The sequence below is a fragment of the Hippocampus bargibanti genome, linkage group LG13, assembly GCF_051943395.1.
Source record: "Hippocampus bargibanti isolate YZ-2025 linkage group LG13, ASM5194339v1, whole genome shotgun sequence".
NCBI lineage: Eukaryota > Metazoa > Chordata > Actinopteri > Syngnathiformes > Syngnathidae > Hippocampus > Hippocampus bargibanti.
The window spans coordinates 5,953,926-5,973,675 of record NC_142746.1 but is presented as its reverse complement, the minus strand read 5'-3'; the positions used below and the strand labels follow the sequence as shown (position 1 = coordinate 5,973,675).

General features: G+C 39.9%; 1 protein-coding gene and 1 long non-coding RNA gene across 3 annotated transcripts in view; one reads left to right on the top strand and one right to left on the bottom strand.

The window, feature by feature from the left end:
- LOC148889134 (stromal membrane-associated protein 1-like) overlaps window positions 1–19,750 on the bottom strand; it is a 51,687-nt gene that overhangs the window by 10,921 nt on the left and 21,016 nt on the right. Inside the window, exons 7-8 of the mRNA XM_089012465.1 lie at window positions 9,422–9,482; window positions 5,432–5,538 (exon numbers count right to left, since the gene is read on the bottom strand). Coding sequence (XP_088868591.1) covers window positions 5,432–5,538; window positions 9,422–9,482 — 168 coding nt within the window. The remainder of the gene's footprint in view (window positions 1–5,431; window positions 5,539–9,421; window positions 9,483–19,750) is intronic.
- Window positions 16,692–19,230, top strand: LOC148889135 (uncharacterized). 2 transcript variants are annotated; one of them, XR_016116948.1, is made up of 4 exons: window positions 16,692–16,846; window positions 17,578–17,653; window positions 17,760–18,365; window positions 18,468–19,230. It is a non-coding gene; the product is annotated as an uncharacterized LOC148889135 (long non-coding RNA). The 2 variants fall into 2 exon arrangements; XR_016116947.1 differs by having other exon boundaries at window positions 16,798–16,846; window positions 17,578–18,365.

The following is a 19,750-nucleotide window of genomic DNA, read 5'->3' as shown; positions in this document are numbered from 1 at the left end:
TGGAGTGTGGTAACCAAACAAATCATTTCCTGAGATGTGACCGCCCTCTAAACACAGTCCAAACCTCCATGATATTTACTCCTTTGAGAGAACCTTTGGTGTAAACGAAGAACCTTGCCATTAATCATTTGAACCGGAACATATCGAATGGAACCCAGTCAGGTCGTCCTTCATGCTCAATTCTGTTTTTTCGTCAAGACTATATAGGATGCGCACTGTAGATGTGCCACTCAGACTTTGAAAACCACAATGACTTAACATTCCTCTGCGCACATGTGCACGCCCACATAGCATGTGATATGTAGGGGGGCTCCTAGCAGCACATTGTGCCACAGAAAGCCTCCACAACAAGGCTCCTCTATGTTCAACCGGTGCTGTGCTGGATGGTGAATTACCATCTTTCACAGCATTGTCCCCGCTGTTGCTATTCACACATGCACATGCACACAAACTTTTCCCGCTATGGTTTTCAATCACTGCTTGAAACATCCATATACTCCCCTCTGTTCGACCATCTGTGTCTTTAAACCCCCAGTAAGGTTTGTGCGGATGTGTAAAAACAATTTTTTTAATTGAACAAAGAAATGAGTGCAGTAAAAAAAGAGACAGAAAAAAAGGTGGGAAAAAGTTAATCATGAGTCACCAGTTCATTGCATGACTTGTCCGCCCCATTTTGTTTCACTCCCTCGTCAGCAATTAATTGCATGTGTGTCTTTTTCCAAATCCCGAGCTCAGTGTTTTCCATTTCTCTTGACACTTTTAATCCTGTTTAGCACTGAACTTGAGCACTTCAATAGGTCAACTAGCAATTAAGGCCGTGTTCATTTTGATGATAAAATTAAAATTTACAAGGCGTCTTGAATGAGCCTCCCAATCAGTTTGGTATGGATTCATGTCCGTCATTTTATCTGCGAGAGGAAACAATGACACTTCCCGGAGAAATGCTCCATTTACAGTTTATTACAGCTACAAAGTGGCTGTTACGGTTTCGTGGTTTTAATTAGTGTAGCCTTGCCAAGGACATTTTTAACAACAGTAGAAATATAATATTTATGGCTGAATCCATCACAGATAACCTCGTTTAAGGGCAATTGTTTGACATTTTGCTGATTTTACGCTCCGCTGCTTTCAGAAATCATTTATGTAAATAATTAATTCCTTATCCATCATTTAAATGTGTGAAATGAAAACAAATAGAAACTGTCAGTTGGACTCAAAAAATACAGTAAAATTACTTATACTACTTTCAAGATTAGAAATGACTTCAAAATGAAAAAAAAAAAAAATCCTGAGAATCTTTTTCGTGCTGTTTGCATTTGTGTTAGTACGAGAGCGAAAACATGTGAATATTGACACATTCCCCTTACAATACTTAATAACTGTTTATATTAGAGATCCAGCCATAAATAACGCACAGCATGGCAGAAGAAATGCATTACACTAAAAAGAAACATGGCTGCCTGCCCTGAGCTTTGTAATAAATAGCCACTTAAAGGACAACCGACGTCACTTTTTTGGTTCCTAACTGACATCAGAAAACCGTTTCATAGCATCTAAAATACCCAAAACACGCAGTATGATATTTTTACTCAAATGCAAAACACCAATAAAAATGACTTAAAGTGTCTAATAAGTACTTCAATTTGAAACCGGAAGTGGCCAGTTTCAGAAGGTCCCGCCCCCATGTTCGTGGTGTCACGGCAAGACGTCTTGCCTTGCTCGAGAATCAAAACAATGGCTTCAGATTCGGAGAATATGCTTTGTTGTTACTCATCCAGTTATGAATATGATTCAAATAGTTCTGAAGAAGAAAGCATACATGTTTGCAATTGATTAAAGACTTTTGTTCCGTGTCATTTTGAGGCATCAGGGGTGGGAAATGTCGCACCCAAAAAAGGCAGAACATGGCGACAACGCCGTGTAAGGAATTAATCAGCCCGTTTCCACAGGCTGATTAATTTCTTACATGGAGCTTTGTTGCCCTCTTCTGCCTCTTTTTGGTCCTACACGACGTTTTCAGACCAAAGTACAGCAAAATGCATTGACGTGATTGAAGGACTGCTACAATGTGTCCTTTTTTCGGTCAGGGGCGTTCCTTCAGTGACGTAACGTGCAGACTTGTCACCAACTCAAATAAGACTTCCGGAATATTCAGTGCGAGTCTTAAAACGTAAAATATAGCTATATGCGGTGGAATCTTTGTAAAATACGCTCAGTAGAAGTCATTTGAAGACATTTAACAAATTATGGACACAACTTGTCCGAAGACGTGAGTTGTCCTTTAACAAAGCAAAAACAGCCAAATGCAGCCAATACAATCCGTAACTTCCATTAACAACAAAGACTAAAATGAGCTCTTCTGGGAAGTACAAAGAAATTAGGGCCTGATTTACTAGTGGGTATTAAATTGGGTATTCACTCTATTAGAATGGTTACATGCTACTGATGGCCATATTGAATGTGATCCACTAAGGCTTTGTCTAAAATCCTCACACAGTTTAAAGACATCAACGTGTTAGGTGACTTGAAAACTGAAATTTGGCCATCAGTGAAATGTGAGAGGCTCAGTAATTGCTTGGTGACCAATCGGGTGTACACTCCACAAGCTTACACGAGGCCTTCAAATATCTATTTAAGATGAGTATAAAAGCTTCTACACAAATAAGACATGCCGGAAATACGTTCGCAAGGGAGACAGAAAGTAAGAGAGCCGAAAAACAAATCCTCTCCCTCCCACAAGGCTGTAATCACAATCTTGTAATTGCCATTCACAGATAAGCAAGCACTTCCAGATGACAGTTAATAGCTGCAAGAATCGGCAAGTGAGAGTGTCCCGCTTTTTTCATATGCACCTGGATAATCACAGAAGGAAAGCAAAATCCCAAAGCCATGCGTGGCGTCGAGCAAGAAGCAGATGTAAAAGTTGAGCCCGTCGCATGCACAGTGCAATCATCCACTTTCAAGACTGCCTGCCAATTTCAGAGCAGCAATGGCCATCATGCCGGTCCTTTTAGAGATCCACTGAATATAATGTTCTCTGACTATATAAACACCAAAATTACAAAAATAATGTGAAAGATGTCTACTTTGACCTGAGAAAATCCTACTCTTTCTTTAGCTATAAGCAGTAGGACACAGATCGGTTGACCAAACACATTTGCTTCGAACAATTGTAGAAACTCGCTTTTCGAAAAAGATAATCATGACAGGCAGAGTAGTGATTTTGATGCAAATATTGTTTCCTTTAGTGACACATCAAGTATCTGAATTAGGCCTAAAGCTGACAATTATTTCTATAATAAATTTTCTGTTGATTATTTTCTCGAATCAGAATCCTGGGGGGGGGGACACATTCAATTTTCATCACTTCATTTAAAACAGTGTACAAACATGAATCAATTATGACTGTTTTTATGGTTGGGGCCATTAAAAAAAGATGGCACAGATGTTGATCATTGCTTTTCAAAGATAAAGCAATTTTAAACAAATATCAATATTTCCTGATTACAAGCTAAAATTGTGAGCGTTTGCACAGCTTTTGTTTAAAAAGATATCTAGACAATTCATTGGTCATCAAAAAATAATGTATGTTCAGATTATTATTATTATTATTATTATTATTATTATTATTATTATTATTATTATTATTATTAAAAGCTCAAAATCGTAATTGCAGTAAGTTTCATTTTCCCCCTATGTCATTAACTCATTCGCTGATTCCCGGATTTATTCGGGAATTGAAAAGTGTGAGCACCATTCCCAAATTTGTTCGGGTTCTGTTTTTTCTTGCAAGAGGGGTGCTGATAAAGTGCTGGAGAGACCTCTGGCAATGTTTTTCCCTTTCACAAGGGGCAGCATTAGCCTTTTGTCCATGTTAGCGCTTTGTTACAGCTTCAGCTGCTGTTAAAGCACTATATAAATCAACATGTATTTATTGTATTGTAGTTTGTACAGTCGCCCCAATTTCAAGCTCAGACAACACCAGACCCATGTAATTTATGAATTAACTCTTCTTTTCTGATGAAAGAAGAGTCTAAGGTTTCTTACGGTGAATGAAATTTTTATGTAGTCCTGAAACTCAACATTCTGTGGTTCCTGCAATTTGAGTGAAAATGACAAAAACCCTGGCACTGCAGTGGACACATTTTTGCACATCGTCTGGCAGTGAATGAGTAAATTCAAGGTTGTTGTTATTCAAATTCCTTGTTTTCTTTATTATACATTTGAAGTGTTGTGGGTATAAATTCTTCATTTAACCAATTGCCTGTTTGGCTTTGTGAGAAAGGCCCAAGGTTTTTTTCAAGGACACGCCTAGATGATTTTTACAAATTAAAGAGTGTGGCACTTAGCTTTGATGAAGCGTAAATAATTTCTCTGTGAAATAACAGTAAATTTGTGGCAGCACTGGTCTCCCAGTGATTTAAAAATGAAGTTACTGCAACAGTGGATTACTATATTTTGAATTAGTGTATTGCTTTAGGACAACGGTGGGTCGTGGTAATTTCAAAGTGCCTCCACAGAATAATAAACGAATAAAGGGGTTTAAGAAATGATGAGTATAATGCACTTGCAGACCAATGTTGAAAAGAGAGTGCCATCAAGAGGAGTCCACCATGGGTGCGTGAAGCAAATTTGAACCTTCATTTTCCCATCACAAGCATGTAATAAAAATAAATAAATGTGGTGCCTCCTTTCCACCGCTGTAAAATTCCATTTTGTAATTTGCAACCAAGCATCCACTGTTAATTTACATGTGGGTATAAATATTTCATGGTATATAGATTTTATTTTCAGAATATGAGAAGATCCTGTTCTTCCAAAAGAAATGGAGAGCAATCTGTAGTTGTACAGTATGCTGTCAAATTACAGTTTGTGTTAACTGACTGATTTGACTGTTAATTTACATACTACGGATGGATATTTAACCATGTTTTACAATTGTTATGAAAAACACTTGGATTCTGTCAATGCCTTGGGGGGGGGGGGGGGGCAAATCTGGCCCGCCACGTCATTTTATTCAGCCTGCGAAAGCAAATAGAGCATGTCAAGAGCCATGATGCTTGTTAAAGTCCGAACCAAAATTTCAAATTGTCCCATGTAAACCACAATAACAATCATTATTTGTACTTCAAATTTAAAAGCTAATGGCTTCTCCAAATTCAAAACAGCCTCCGAGAGGAAACCGTAGCCACAATGTCGCCCGCGACAAAAGAATGAGTTTGCCATCCTTGTGTTACATACAGAGTATCTGCGGTGTGTGTCCAGATGCTGTCATGGCATTCATTATTGAAGAGGTGTTGCAATTTTAGACATGACCGTGTTTGTGTATGTGTGTCGTTGATTCAGTGGTGTTCGTCAATTCCCTTTAAAGCAGCCAGTATACTGATACGAAGATGATGAGAGACATTGTGTCTGTTCACGTGGATATTACCTTCGCCTGTTGGGTGTTGGAGGGTGGGAGAGGGTTGGAGACCATTGGTCCAAAAATGTCCAGCTCATCATTTATCGGTGAGCCTTTTGCTTGACCGTCTGGAGTATCTGAAAAACAGAATACGAAATTTCCTGTTGCTGAAGACTCTATTGCCAAAAAAGGCCACATGTTTGTGATTGAGAAAGAACATCTGAATATAAAAACCCTGACTGATTTAATTTTAAAATCAAATGATTTTCGTAGGTTATGAACCCTTTCAGGGACAATGGTTACTACCGTGCACAGTTTATCATCTCATCAGGTTACAGGGTGTATTTAAGGGTTAAATGCATGTCGGCCTCCATGTGAACAGGTAGAGGTATTGAATAATTATTGGCAAGTAGCAAACTAGGAACATCATTTCAAAGTGCATATAAATGTCCGGCATTACTCTAAACGCGGATACCTAAATGAACTACAAGTTAGGTTTACATTCTGGTTTATTTCACAAAGTTCCTTCTCTCATGTCTCAAAATAAGTACTGGTAGAGTAAAAAGGCCTAAAAAAGGCAGAAGCAATTGAGAAAGATTTGTGGGGAATGTGCCATATTCAAACAGGTTTCATCTTGAGAATCAAAATACACTTTCTGGCGTCATGTGGAACACATACAGATTGTTTTGTCAGCATTTTTGGCCACAACATTCATCAAGGAGGAGACTGTGCAGAGCAGTTTTCCCTTTTAGGCAGCACAAATATGCCAGCACTGTTTTTGATTAGGAGGAATGTCGGTGCCCTTTGACTGTCATTGCTGGACTGCTCTGGGGCGATTGTGCTTTTTTACGCCTGCAATGGGCAGCATTTTCACAGCCCCGCTTTGTTCAGCGGAAAGGTTGGTGCTGTTGGACAGTCTGCGGCTGGGTTGATGCATGGCTTGTGGAGCCCGCAATGACAGGAAAGGAGCGTCAGAGCAGAGGGCCAATGCGTATGTAGAACTTTTGCGGCTTGGAATTGAAGCGGATTTACATGGGACAGGAGATGTGACACAACCCCCTTTCACAACCCCTACAGCTTTATGTTTACTTTCAACATTTAGCTCGTCGCAGACATGCACATTCCACCATGATGTCCCTGATCCACTGGTGAAAAGGACGCTTTGATCCGATGCTCTTTTAGAACACCTTCATACAACAAAGAGGGTGCAGAAAGTGCTTAAGATTGAATGACTGTCTGTGTCTTTGTGTTGTCATATTATTTGTTATTTAGTGTTTTTGTTCTTTTGAATTCAAGAAGGTGCCGTGAGAGTGGCTGCCTTTACAGCAGCTCTGTATTTTGTTTTTCTACTTCTTCCTTTCCTCTCCTATTCCTTTCATAACTTTGTTGCTGTGAAATGTAAATTTCTCCACTTCAAGACTGATAAAGGCTAATCCAATACAATCCAATATTGTTTTCATTTCTCAATAAATATTCAAGTTTAGATTTAATTTTTGCCTTGCCTCACACCAAAAGGCATATTAAAGGCCTAGGAGTGGAGTTTATTTTCACTGAAGAGGTGATTTATGTGATACCGGAGTGGAATATGAAAAGGTAGACTTCAATTTACTAAAATACAGCATACAGATGATTTTACAACTCAGCTAAGGGCTCAATTAATTTAGTATAATTGTCTTCCAAGTGGTGTGCTTGTAAGATTAGAAATCACTGATGAACTCTGTGATTGTTGTGTTCCATCCTGTCACGGTTTGCAAGGTGGTGATGGTGGTTGTGGATCCCAGAAAGCAGGCAGGAGGGAGCAGCATGTTGTATTTGACAAATTGTATTAAAATAAAGTCAGCAGGAACAAAATCTAAAAACATCAAAGTCATCCGAACACAAAAGTAAAAAGTATCAAAGAAAACTATGGGTAAAAATCTGTCAAGATGAAACAAACCTGACAGGGTGAAGCAAACACATTCACAGTACACAATGACCCGACACGGAATGGTCGTGCCGGGAGTCCTTTTAACTGCCACTGATTGGAACGACCAACACCTGTGCGGCTGCAGGCAGGGCCGACAGCGCGACCGTTGGTCGGCAACCAGACCGTGACAGTACCCCCCTCCCTCAAGGGACTGCTTCCAGAAGTCCCAACAGTCTCCCAAATGGCCCAACTCGCCAGGGAATAAAGTGGAGACGGCAGTCATTGCGTCTCCAGTAAATAAAAGGCGGCAGGCTGATGGGAACGGGACTCAGCCTGACGTGGACATGGCACGGCTCGTCCTGTGACGCAATTCAAACTCGACGAGGCATGGCATAACGTGGACGTGCTCTGCCAGGCGCAGAGTGGCACCCCGGACGGTCGTATGAGAAAAGGTCTCGGACGGACGTGGAAGTGGCACGGCTTGTCGTGGACGTGTGACCCCTTTTCACACAGTCATGAGGCGATGCATGGCTCGACATGGACGTGCAGTGCCCGGCACCGGGGAAACGAGAACAGTCCTGAGCAGCTGCGGGATCCAGCAGTGAGTGGGGTCTCAGCCTGACGTGGATGCGGAAGTGTCACGGCTCATCGTGGATGCGACTCAATTCAACATGCACGACGACGCGTGGCTGGACGTGGGCGTGCACTGCCAGACACCGAGTGTCACCCTGGACAGCCACCTGGAAAGTGGTCTCGGCCTGACGTGGACGTGGATGCGGCACCGCTTGTCGTGGACGTGAGTGTGACCCTTTTCACACAATCACGGGACGAAGCATCGGCTCGACATGGACGTTGCACTGCCAGGCACAGGGAGGAAATGAGATCGGTCCGTTGTACCTGCGCAATCCGATGGCTGGGCGGGTCATTCTGTCACGGTTTTCAAGGTGGTGATGGTGGTTGTCGATACCAAAAAAAGCAGGCAGGAGGGAGCAGCAGGTTGTACTTGACAAATTGTATTAAAATAAAATCAGTAGGAATAAAATCTAAAAACATCAAAGTCATCCGAGCAGAAAAGTTAAAAGTATCAAAAAAAGCCATGGATAAAAATCTGCCAAGATGAAACAAAACTGACAGGGTGAAGCAAACACATTCAAAGTACACAATGACCCGACACGGAATGGTCGTACCGGGAGTCCTTTTAACTGCCAGCGCTATCTGTTGGTCGCCAACCGGAACGTGACAGTCTGCCATTGATCGGAACAACCAGCACCTGTGCAGGTGCAGGCAGGACCGACAGCGTGACAGAGTGTAAGAACATGTAAATGTTCTTATTATTTCGTATATTTTCGTACTGCATATAATTATGTTGTACACTCACGTGCAGTTGTGTGTGTAGGAGTGGGTACACACACACACACGCACACACGGACGCACGGACACACGCACACACAAACACGTGCAGTTTTATTTTTGTTTAACACAGTTATACTGTATACTTATGTGGCCTGTCTGATAAAGCTGCAGCTTTGATAGACATTTGCTTTTTATCCACAATTCTAAGTGGCAAGATTCCATTATGAAGACTAACAGCAAGGAGAGAAGGGCCCATCATCATCATCATCATCATCATCATCATCATCATCATCATCATCTTTTCCTCCATGGTTGCAATGAGATGGGGCTGCCTCTTTAGACTGGAGTACTCTCAACTTCTCCATGGAAACAGACCAACTGTACAAGATGTGGGAGTTTTTTTTTTCTTAAGGTAATCATTCAGTATCCCTTTCCGCCACACACAAAAAAAAAATCACTCAGGCATCCAATATAATTGCAGTTCTAAAAAAATGTGACAGAATGTGTAGTATTAATTGGTAGAAGCAAAATATTAAGTACATGGGATATATAAAGTACCAGTATTCTGGTTCTTGTTCAAATGCCATATCAACAACTGCAAATTTCCCCATTGAGGGACAATTAAAGGCTCTCTATCGTCTCTTTCTCGTCTTTTTGTTGTTGTTGTTTTTTCAAATGTGGCAGAAAATCATCGCACTATGTCCCAAGATGGGATATGGAAATATTCTCATGAAAGAGTGAGAGGGTTCCTCATGTCTTACCCATGACCAAAAGGTCCACAGTTGCCTCTTGGTTTTTCTTGGGACTGGCTCGAGACTCCGACTGAATTTAAAAAAAAGAACAAAACAACCAAGCCCATTAACAACATCAATTGTACAATGACAATACCTTTCTATATTAAATTGAATTAAAATGATACAAATATTGTCATGTAAAACAGATCCACAAGATGGAGAAAGTGAAAGGCAGATTATTCAATGTTGAAGAAATGTCAAAAAAAGCTTGAATACGGAAGAGAGAATCGATAATATCAGACAGCAAATTGAGGTGGGTGGGTGAAACAAGCGTAATGAGGTTGACAGCGTTAAAAGCTCTACAATGTTGCTCAGAAAAAACAATTTCCCCTCCAACTAAAGATCGATGGGTCACATTAAAGGCAATACCTTCCCAATTTCAGGCAATGAAAACAATTACAGTGCCGAAGCCTAATCAGTAATGCATTGGCTGTGAATTGGGGTTAGGGACTGCAGAAGCATGTGAAAAGTAGCAGACCCTATCCCTGCAGGACGCCACCTGGCTAACTGCGGAAAATTGTTGTTTCTACAGTCATATTGGTTCGAAACCTAAGTAAAAAATAATTACTGTTATTTTGGTATACATCAGACAAATTGGACAGGCCAGATTTGGCGCCCAGGCCTTGACACCTGTGGTCTAAAATGATATATTATCGAGCAATGGGGATATAAGTCTATAAATAAATAAATAAGGAAATAAGCAAATTATATATATATATATCATCTCATTTTCCGTACCGCTTATTCCTCATTAGGGTCACAGGGGTTGCTGGAGCCTATCTCAGCTGTCTTCGGACACGAGGCGGGGGACACCCTGAATTGGTTGCCAGCCAATTGCAGGGCACACAAAGACATACAACAGTCACTCTCACACTCACACCTAGGGACAATTTGGAGTGGTCAATCTGCCTGCCATGCATGTTTTTGGAGTGTGGGAGGAAACCGGAGGACCCGGAGAAAACCCACGCGGGTCCGGGGAGAACATGCAAACTCCACACAGGGAGGTCGGACCGGGACGCGAACCGGCGACCTCTGCACTGTGAAGCCGGTGTGCTAACCACTCGACTACCGGCCCGCCCTTATATATATATATATATATATATATATATACACAGAGAGAGAGAGAGAGAGAGAGAGAGAGAGAGAGAGAGAGAGAGAGAGAGAGAGAGAGAGAGAGAGAGAGAGAGAGAGAGAGAGAGAGAGAGCGTTAGCTCGCAGTGTAAACTTCTGATAAATGGTTCATGCTTAATTTTTTAAATTCAATTGTTAAAGCAGTGGAGATGTGCATTTGGAGTGTATTGTTTGTTTTAACGTGTCCATGCACCGCATTACAATGACATGCGGTGGGTACAAACAAGCAGACATTCTCCCTGGCCATTCGTCTTGTAATGAAAGTCGTATTGACCATCAGTGCTGCAGTATCTGCAGCGCAGGATAACAACTCGTATTTGGACCAAAACATGTCATGGACATTTGATTAAGATGTCTCAGAGTGTTTTTCAGTTGTGAATGGCAGAAATCCCAACATATATTCTGTTGATGGATTTTGGGAGTAAAAAACAGAACAAACAGCTCCAAGTATCATCTCAGGAAAGATGTGCATGTGTTGTTCAAATATAGTCACCGGTTAGAAAAGGTATCACATCGGATTCTCAGGATACAGATTGCATGTGGACTAAATAAACAAACACTAACTAATTTCTTTGTAGTCATGGTCAAAGAAAGTTTTTTAAAAGATCTTGTTGGGCAACTTTGACTAAACCCGCTTCATGTGTGGGGTGAACAAATAGCAAAACAAAACCTAAATACTATGAATTGTCACAGCATAATTTCATTGAATAACACTGTGTTTTGCACCTACAGTAAAAGGAGGAATCGAAACAAAGGGTGTGATTGTCAGAGGAAAACAATGACTCAGGGAAGAGCAAACAACAATGAGTGTTGGGGGGAGGAAAACAAATAATGAAAGCAATAGAGTAGGAGACGAGGGTTGCCAATTGGCTTGCAGGGATAGCAAGTGTCCAAGACGGGATGGAAACAAAAGGGGCAGGAAAGAGAAGACAAATAAGAGAGCGAGAGAGAGGGGGAAAAAAATTGAGGGCATTCGCAGAACATAAAACAGTGCAGCAAATGAATTGTGAGCGCTGTCCACATTCGACATACTGGAAGGACAACTGAGAAAATAGTCCCTCTCAGACAGTTGTACACAGTTTGTGCGTGTGCTGCACCATTATTTAAGCAGGCATGTTCCCGACACTTTGGGAAAATGCCACATGTTCATGCTGCGAGGGTGGCGGGTGGGGACATTTCCTTAGCTTTTACAAACGCTATCTAATCCGTGAAGAGGGGTTGCCAGCACACACCATTCACAGCAATATTGTGCAATCTAAATCACTATGAAATGAGGCCCACGACATTATGCATCTTTTCATGCAGTTTGAAAGAGCGACTTCTGACACCATATATAACACGTTCATGGTAAAAACCCGAACTGTTTAATGACAGTATTTCTTTCTTCAAGTTAATTCCTGGCTAACGGTACCCTCTAGTAAATCACACCACATTTTTTCTTTATAGTCGCAGCTTGGATTGGATTGATTCAGATGTAGCACTACTGAAGGGGCGCCTAGGGGTGATACGCACGGCCCATCATTGAAGGAGACACCATAGTGTCCACTGCTAAATGTGCATGTGAAAGTATCGTGTCGTTGTATTGACTGATTTTGTTGTCACCAGCTTTGCCGTCTTTGGCTTTTGTCACAAATGGTTTATGGCAAAGTTTAATATGGTGAAGATACAACTCTGGAAAAAACATCTGGTAGAAGGAGAATGCTTCAAAATTATCAGTGAAATATCAGTTTCACTGATAATTTTGGCGATGTAAAAGGAATGTTATGTTTTATTTTGGAATAACAACAAAATACGTACATTCCAACCACAAATATGTTCATTCATTTCAGAGCACTGGTGTCAAAGTCAAGGCCCAGGGGCAAAATGTTATTGTTATTTTTACCTCAAATTTGAAAACTAGTTATTCATTAATTTGCTGGGCGCTTTATATGTAATATATGGAGGGGATTAAACATTCTAATGGTTTCACCGAACTCATAACGGCACCCAAGAGGAAACCATAACTACAATGTGGGCCGCTGCAAAAAAAAATAGTTTGACACCCTTGTTTTAGAGAATTGTGGAATGGCTAAAAAAAACTAAAACAATGATTTTTTTTTAAACAGTAAATAATGCAAGACATATATCATGATCAAATTGCAATTATATAAATGTTGAAGTCAACCCCAAATTAGTGACAATAATCTGTTCTATGCCCCCTATCAGATAAAATATTGCATTGTGATATTTATCTTTGTGCAATATGGATTAACCAGAAAAATCAGCCCCTTTTAGCCATCTCAGGGGATGACCATCCTGCCACTTTCTGTCGGCTAAAATTGACCTCATGGTTGCTCAGGACTCAGATAGCGACCAATCACGGCTCACTTGTTAAAGCTGAGCACCCAGTCAATATCTTGTAATGTGATGTTGACAATGAAACACTACTAATTTTTTTCCAGCCTCCCGCCAAAATTAAACCCATTTTTTGTTGTGAAAAGTTGGCAGAATCATTTTTGATATAAATATACCGGTCATGTTTTGATTCATTAAATTGTGCATGTCCATTACTGTGTCTTCATGCATCGGCTGTATATGTAACCCGATGTCATGGAGATTGATAATGGGCTTTTACTAAGATCTATAGGGGTTGCAATGTTGACAAAAACAGTCCTATGCAACAATCAGAGGTGGTGCATTTCGAGGCTGCAGGGAGTGGATCACCTTTTTTTTTTGTTGACAGCTGCTGCACTAAGTCCATGAAAGAGAACAATAAAACTGCCAACGGCTAGATGAGTCAATAATACTGAAAATAAGACAGCTGCAGTGGTGTTTGAGTTTGGAAAAAAATCATGTGGATGTAAAGGAAAGGAAAGTTTTTATACTTAAATGATCGGGGAAGAAATGCGAAGGAAAAACAAAAGGTGATGCCGGGTTATAATCGAAGATTTCTCCTTGTGAAGTCGTGACAAGAGATGGAAGAAGTGAGAAATGGGTATTGGGTGCGGAAAGGGGGAGGATAAAAACAATGAAGATGGCAATCAGGATTAAAAAAAAAGAAAATTGATTGCAGGTGGAGATGGAGACGGGGAAACTGAGGTGGAAGGAAACGGCATAACAGCAATGCTGATGAAATTAGGACACAGGAAAATGTGTGGTGAATCGTTGCAGTTCTGCACCATTCACCATGGACTGATTCTCCGCTGGAATATTTTAGTTTAGACACATATGCACACCCAGTATTGAAACGTTTCCACATGGGGCCCAGGCCGATGAAATGTTACATGTTTGTGCGAAACTGTCAATGGGGGAAATACGAAGCGATACACGTCGGAGGAAAGTCATCACACAACATTAAACATACATAAAAAAAGAAGTCCAATATGGCGCCCGAGTGGGCAGCCGTCAGCAAGTGCTCTCACGAACTTTGCTTTTTTTGTTGTTTTGTGTTATTTTTGTGTTTTCTTTTGTCACTTTAAGTTGTTGTGCGCCGTGTGGAAAGGATACGGCTGGTTTTTTCAGCATTTTTGACCACGGCATTCATTAAGGAGGAGACTCTGCTGAACGGTTGCACCTTTTCGGCAGCACAAATATGCCAGCACTGGTTTTGATTTGGGAGGAATTTCAGTGCCATTTGACTGTCATCGCTGGACAGCTCTGGGGCAATTGTGCTTTTTTGCGCCTGTAATGGGCAGCATTTTCACAGCCCCACTTTGTTCAGCAGAAAGGTCGGTGCTGTTGGACAGTCTGCAGCTGTATGGATGCATGGCTTGGGGAGAGCGCGATGAGAAGAAAGGAACGTCAGCACAGAGCGCCTATGCTTATGTGGAACTGTTGCGGCTTGGAATTGAAGCGGATTTACATGGGACAGGAGATGTGAGAAAGTCTCTTTTCGTCAATTGATTCTACAGCTTCATGTTTGCTTTCAACATTTAGCTTGTAGCAGACGTGTACATTTCACCATGACTTCCCTGATCCGCTGGTCAAAAGGAAGCTGTGATCCTCTCCTCTTTCATCTAGAACTGCTTCATACAACAAAGAGGGTACAGAAAAAGCTGACGATTGAATGATTGTGTCTTTTGTGTTGTGTCATATTATTTGTTATTTAGTTTTTTGTTGTTTTGACTTCAAGATGGCGCCGTGAGAGTGGCTGCCTTTACAGCAGCTTCTGTAATTTATTTTTCTACTTCATCCTTTCCTTTACGCTTACTTTCATCACTTTGCTGCTGTGAAATGTAAATTTATCCTCTGCGAGACTAATAAAGGCTAATCTAATCCAATCCAATCAAAATACTTTGAAATATGGTGACTGAAATGCAATCAGTAAAATCAGCGGTGACTCATAAATGTCTGCAATGCAAACAAATTGAGAAAATGTCAGCATGGCCCAACCCTGACTATCAGATCTATCCTGCTGTTTTCTTACTTTGATTCACGACAATTGGATTGTATTTTGGATAGGATTGGATTGGATTGCCTTTATTAGTCTCACAGTGGAGAAATTTACATTTCACAGCAGCAAAGTGATGGAACGAATGAAAGTAGAAAAACAAAATACATGAGCTGCTGGAAAGGCCATATCTCATCCTTCATTTTTCCCACCCTGAGCTGTCATTATCTTTTCTTTCTTTTCTCTCCTCTTGTCTGTTGCTCTCTTTCCAGACACTGAATCGGTGTCATCCTATTAGGCTGCTGGCATATGTTGTCTTTTTCTTTGCCATCATGAATAAATCATCAAAGAGCACGGGACGCTGCTCATGGAACTCACTTGTCTATGTTGGATATAGAAATGAGACTGATTTTGGATGAGTTTGAGGGTACAGTAGTCATATGTTCATTCAACACATGATAATGGCGGTGTTTTTTATGTTTTTTTTTTTTAAACGCATGACTTGAGGAGGAGAGTGTGGGTGCGTAACTGCAGTAAAGTGCGATGACTAAATAACCGCATTTGAGACTGGTCAGCATTAGATTGATTGCACAAGGAGCATGCAGGCAACCAGCAATCAGTGACTCCGAACAACACATTGCACCCAGCAACTGCAGCAGTGCTCTTTCAGGTCTCGCAGTTAGGGGGGGTCGATAGCTCAGCCACAATGAGGCTAATCAATAAAATGGATTTGTACTGCTAAAGGAGGAGACCCAATCCTGCTGCCGAGAAAAGACGCGTGAAAAACAGTCACATCATAAATGCACATACATCCACTCCCCCAACAGGCACAAACATTCTATTGTTGTAATTATGTATGAGTGCATTCATTTAATTGAAATAGTTAAAACTCAGCTTCTCAAGCAGAATGAACAGTATCCTTGAGCCAGGATATATTTTTAGGGGGTTGTTTTGGTAACACAGATGAGTAATAGTTTTGGAATGGTTTGAGCCTGTCAATCCATTGGACAGGTGTATATTTTCAAATTTTGCAACTTAATGTATTTGTGATTTCTGTAGTGCGACGGAAATCATTTATTAAGTTTTCAAAGTAGTGCCTGAAAATACTCAACCAGGTAGTAAATATATTGTTTTAACATTGCCTAAATTTGTTCTTATTAAACTTTGTGATCCATTTTACTATTATACAATATGTCATGGGGTAATGACATTGAAACCCAGTATCTGAAATCTAAGTCTCTGTCTGAATTGACACACAGCAAAATTTCCTGTCTTCAACAATCATCAAAAGAAGATAATGTTTGTCTTGGAATGTTTGTCTTGGAAAAAAATCATTACATCTCAGTAATAAAAAATGCTCCAATGGCCAAACCACAATTTTATTTAGGCAGGAAAAAGAAAACATTAGAACTCGTTATATACACATCCTAAAAACATCCAATGTTATTTCATTTCTACTTATTCTTATCAGTTAGTTAGTCTATATATGTATGTAGTTTAGTTATGTGTATATCTTAGTTTAGTGTACATGTACGTAGCTCAGTTAAAACCTTAAGCTATCTTGTTTCAGTCTAATATAATATTCATGATTGTATGTACACTGTAAACCCGAACAGTACTACTGACTCAAAGTCATTGAGGTCAGTCAACTCAAAAGCCGATTTTTTGTTTCAAAAACTTAAACGTTTTGAGTTTTCGGAATAGTCATGCGTTTTTAATTTGCAATAAATCAATACTTTTGAGTTCATGGCTGTCGTATACTTATATATTTTGAGTAAACGGCAGAACGCTGCGTGATGACGTCACCGCAGGCGTGGTCTCACCGGGCGTGGTCTCACCGGGGCCATTTTTACTTCTCGACGGCTGAAGCGTGCAGAGACCCACGAATTCAGGTGAGAAGACAAACAACATTATTTAATATTACGAGGACCCAGTGTATCAATGCTGTAGTCGGTGCACAGAAAAAGGATATTTTGTTGTGTCGACGGCAAAATTGGAAAGTCAGTTTGTGGAACTTGCCGCCTTTCACAAGTTAGCAAAGATGCTAGTCCGTGTTCGTGCTTGCGACTGAGGCCTTCTCATCCACTCTTTCAGCTGCGTTGTCTTGAGCCCGGGACTTCTTCTATGTTAAGCGCTGTGGCGATATATGTATGAATTTTTCTTAAACGTCTCTTGTCTGTTGAAAGACACAGAAGTGTTATTTAGAGAATAGTACCGCGCAGGTTTAGTTGGGCGGTGGCCGAGTAATATCTGTTGCAGGTTATGTTTGTGTCCGCGAAGGTCCGAGAGTAATCGTCAAATGGGTGTAAAATTAAGGTTTATATAAAAGGGTCACACGAAATCCTCCACGCCGTGGCTGCAACGCCCAGCAGGTTAATGCTTTGAGTTAACTTTGTTTGCAAACGACAGGACCGCGTGTCAGTGTCCAGCACAAGCTATAGGCTTAAGATATCTATACACGTGCAGCGGTAGTGCTGCAGTCTTAAGAATGCACTAAGTAAATATAATGATAGCCAAAAAATGTACAGTGGATTGGAATATGTACAATTGATGCAGTTTAAATGGTTATACATGTGTAAATTAAACATGAACTTTTTTTAAAATGTATTTTTGGCATTTTAAGGATACAGAGAGAGCTGCTGGAGGCCAAGTCATCAAACTGCAAACGCCTGACTGGTTTGATTGCATCATTTAATCTGGTACATTAGATTTATTAAACTTAAAAAGTTAACATGGATAAATGTGTTTTATTAAATTAAAGGATTACATTCATTGTCATGTTTTTTTTTCTCTTCAACCTTTCAGCCCCCTGTGCTATATTCTTAATTACCTGATGAATATCATACTACATGTAGGTATTTTTTATATTGAACATAATTTTACCTTTTTAACATATATTGGAGTATTTTACACCATTAGTTGAGACTTCATTGGTTGAGAAGGTTTCTTCAGCCGTCATCTGTACAAAAGTGACTTTTGTACAGATGACGGCTGAAGAAACCTTCTCATCGATGGACCACTCCTGTACGACTGAGAGCTTACACAGACGACTTCATTGGTTGTTCTTTCTTTAAAACAATCTCAAGTCTCACATTCTATTCTGCTCTTACCAACAACTGATGTTCATTAATCATTACAGTGATGCAGTTGTTAAATTGCAATAGGGATAGTGCGGCGGTTCCAAACTATTACGAAGGATATGCTTGGATTTGAGCTATAATAATCCGTAACTGTCTTTAATTTGGACCCACTAGAATCACACCAACTTTACTTTGCTTATCCAAACACGTACTCATTCTTGAAAAATGTTTAATGTAATTGCTGGCCTAACATGGACTGGAGATGCAAACTGTGTTCTACATCCCTGGATACTCGGGCGAAGATGACTCCGAGTTCTTCAAGACATGCAATGTATGTATTACCTGACTTAACACAAATGTCTATCTATGGCCACAATATATGCTATAACCTTTTACTTTATTCTGTATGTGTACGTTTCTGTGTATTTTGCAGTGGGAAGAGGATCCAGACATTGAAAACACTCCTGTCGCACTTCTCTCCGTAACAACTGACAACCTCACTGGTGCCATCTTGTTTAACCCCGACAGCATTTCTGTTGTGATAGAAGATGGCATTATTGTGAGATGTCTCCCCAGGTTGGCTGATGCACACCTCCTCTTGTTTGGTTTAATGTATGCATTGCATTTAGATTATCCAAGAAAATTAATCCTCACATTCACCTTCATTCAGAAAATACTGCTGTGTCTTCATGATAACAGACCACTCAAACCATGCTTGCTAAGTTTGAAAAATGCTTTGCTCCGCAATATTGAAGGCCTCCAATATTACGGAACAAAGCAACACTCGATAAGTAACTTTAGTTTTACTCTGCTTTGTATACCTGTTTGTGACTGATTTTATATTAATACTTTGATATGTAAACTTGGATTCCACCAGAATGTCTTTTTTCGTTTCAGGAATACTGTGTTTGTTTTTAGTAAGTTTTACCTTGATTTGCACCTTATAACGAGTACATTGAAATGTATTCGGTTGTATTTATTCAAGTATATGCTTTTCAAAGAATTTATTTTTTTAACAGAACAGCAGAGTATAATTTGTTGTTTTTTTCTGTTTTGTTGTGTTTATTTCACATCTTCTGCTCAGGGGTTTATTTGTTGTTTTGGTACGTGGACATGCTGTGCATTTTGGTACTGTTATCATTTGTTTTATCAAAGGTTGTTTTAAACCTTAATTAAAAAATGTGAACTAAAACAGACGTGAGGTGTGTTTTTGTTTTTAGACATAGAAGGCAAATGTAAGTACAGTATACATGAATATATGTTTTCATGGAACATTATAAATTTGAGTTGGCTTAATATGAGCTTAAATATGAAACCTAATTTTAATTTAAAAATTAAGAAAACATTAGAGTAAACTGAAAGTACATCTTTTAAGTTCAGGCAAACTCATAACATTTAAGCTCAATCAAACTCATAACTTTTAAGTTCAGACAAACTCATAAAATTTATTTACACTACTCAAACATTTTGAGTAAACTACTTGAACATTTTGAGTTAACTGTACTCAATCATTTTGAGTTAACTCTACTCAAACATTTTGAGTTAACTGTACTCAAAAATTTTGACGTAATCAGTTGCCATATAAATTTTGAGTACTTTCAACTTGTTGGGTTTTACAGTGTAGCAGATGATAGGTCCTTTTCAAAATGACATCATTCCTGTTGTCTATATGTGATGGAGACACACTCTCCCTCCCGCTCTTGATTCCCTCTTTCT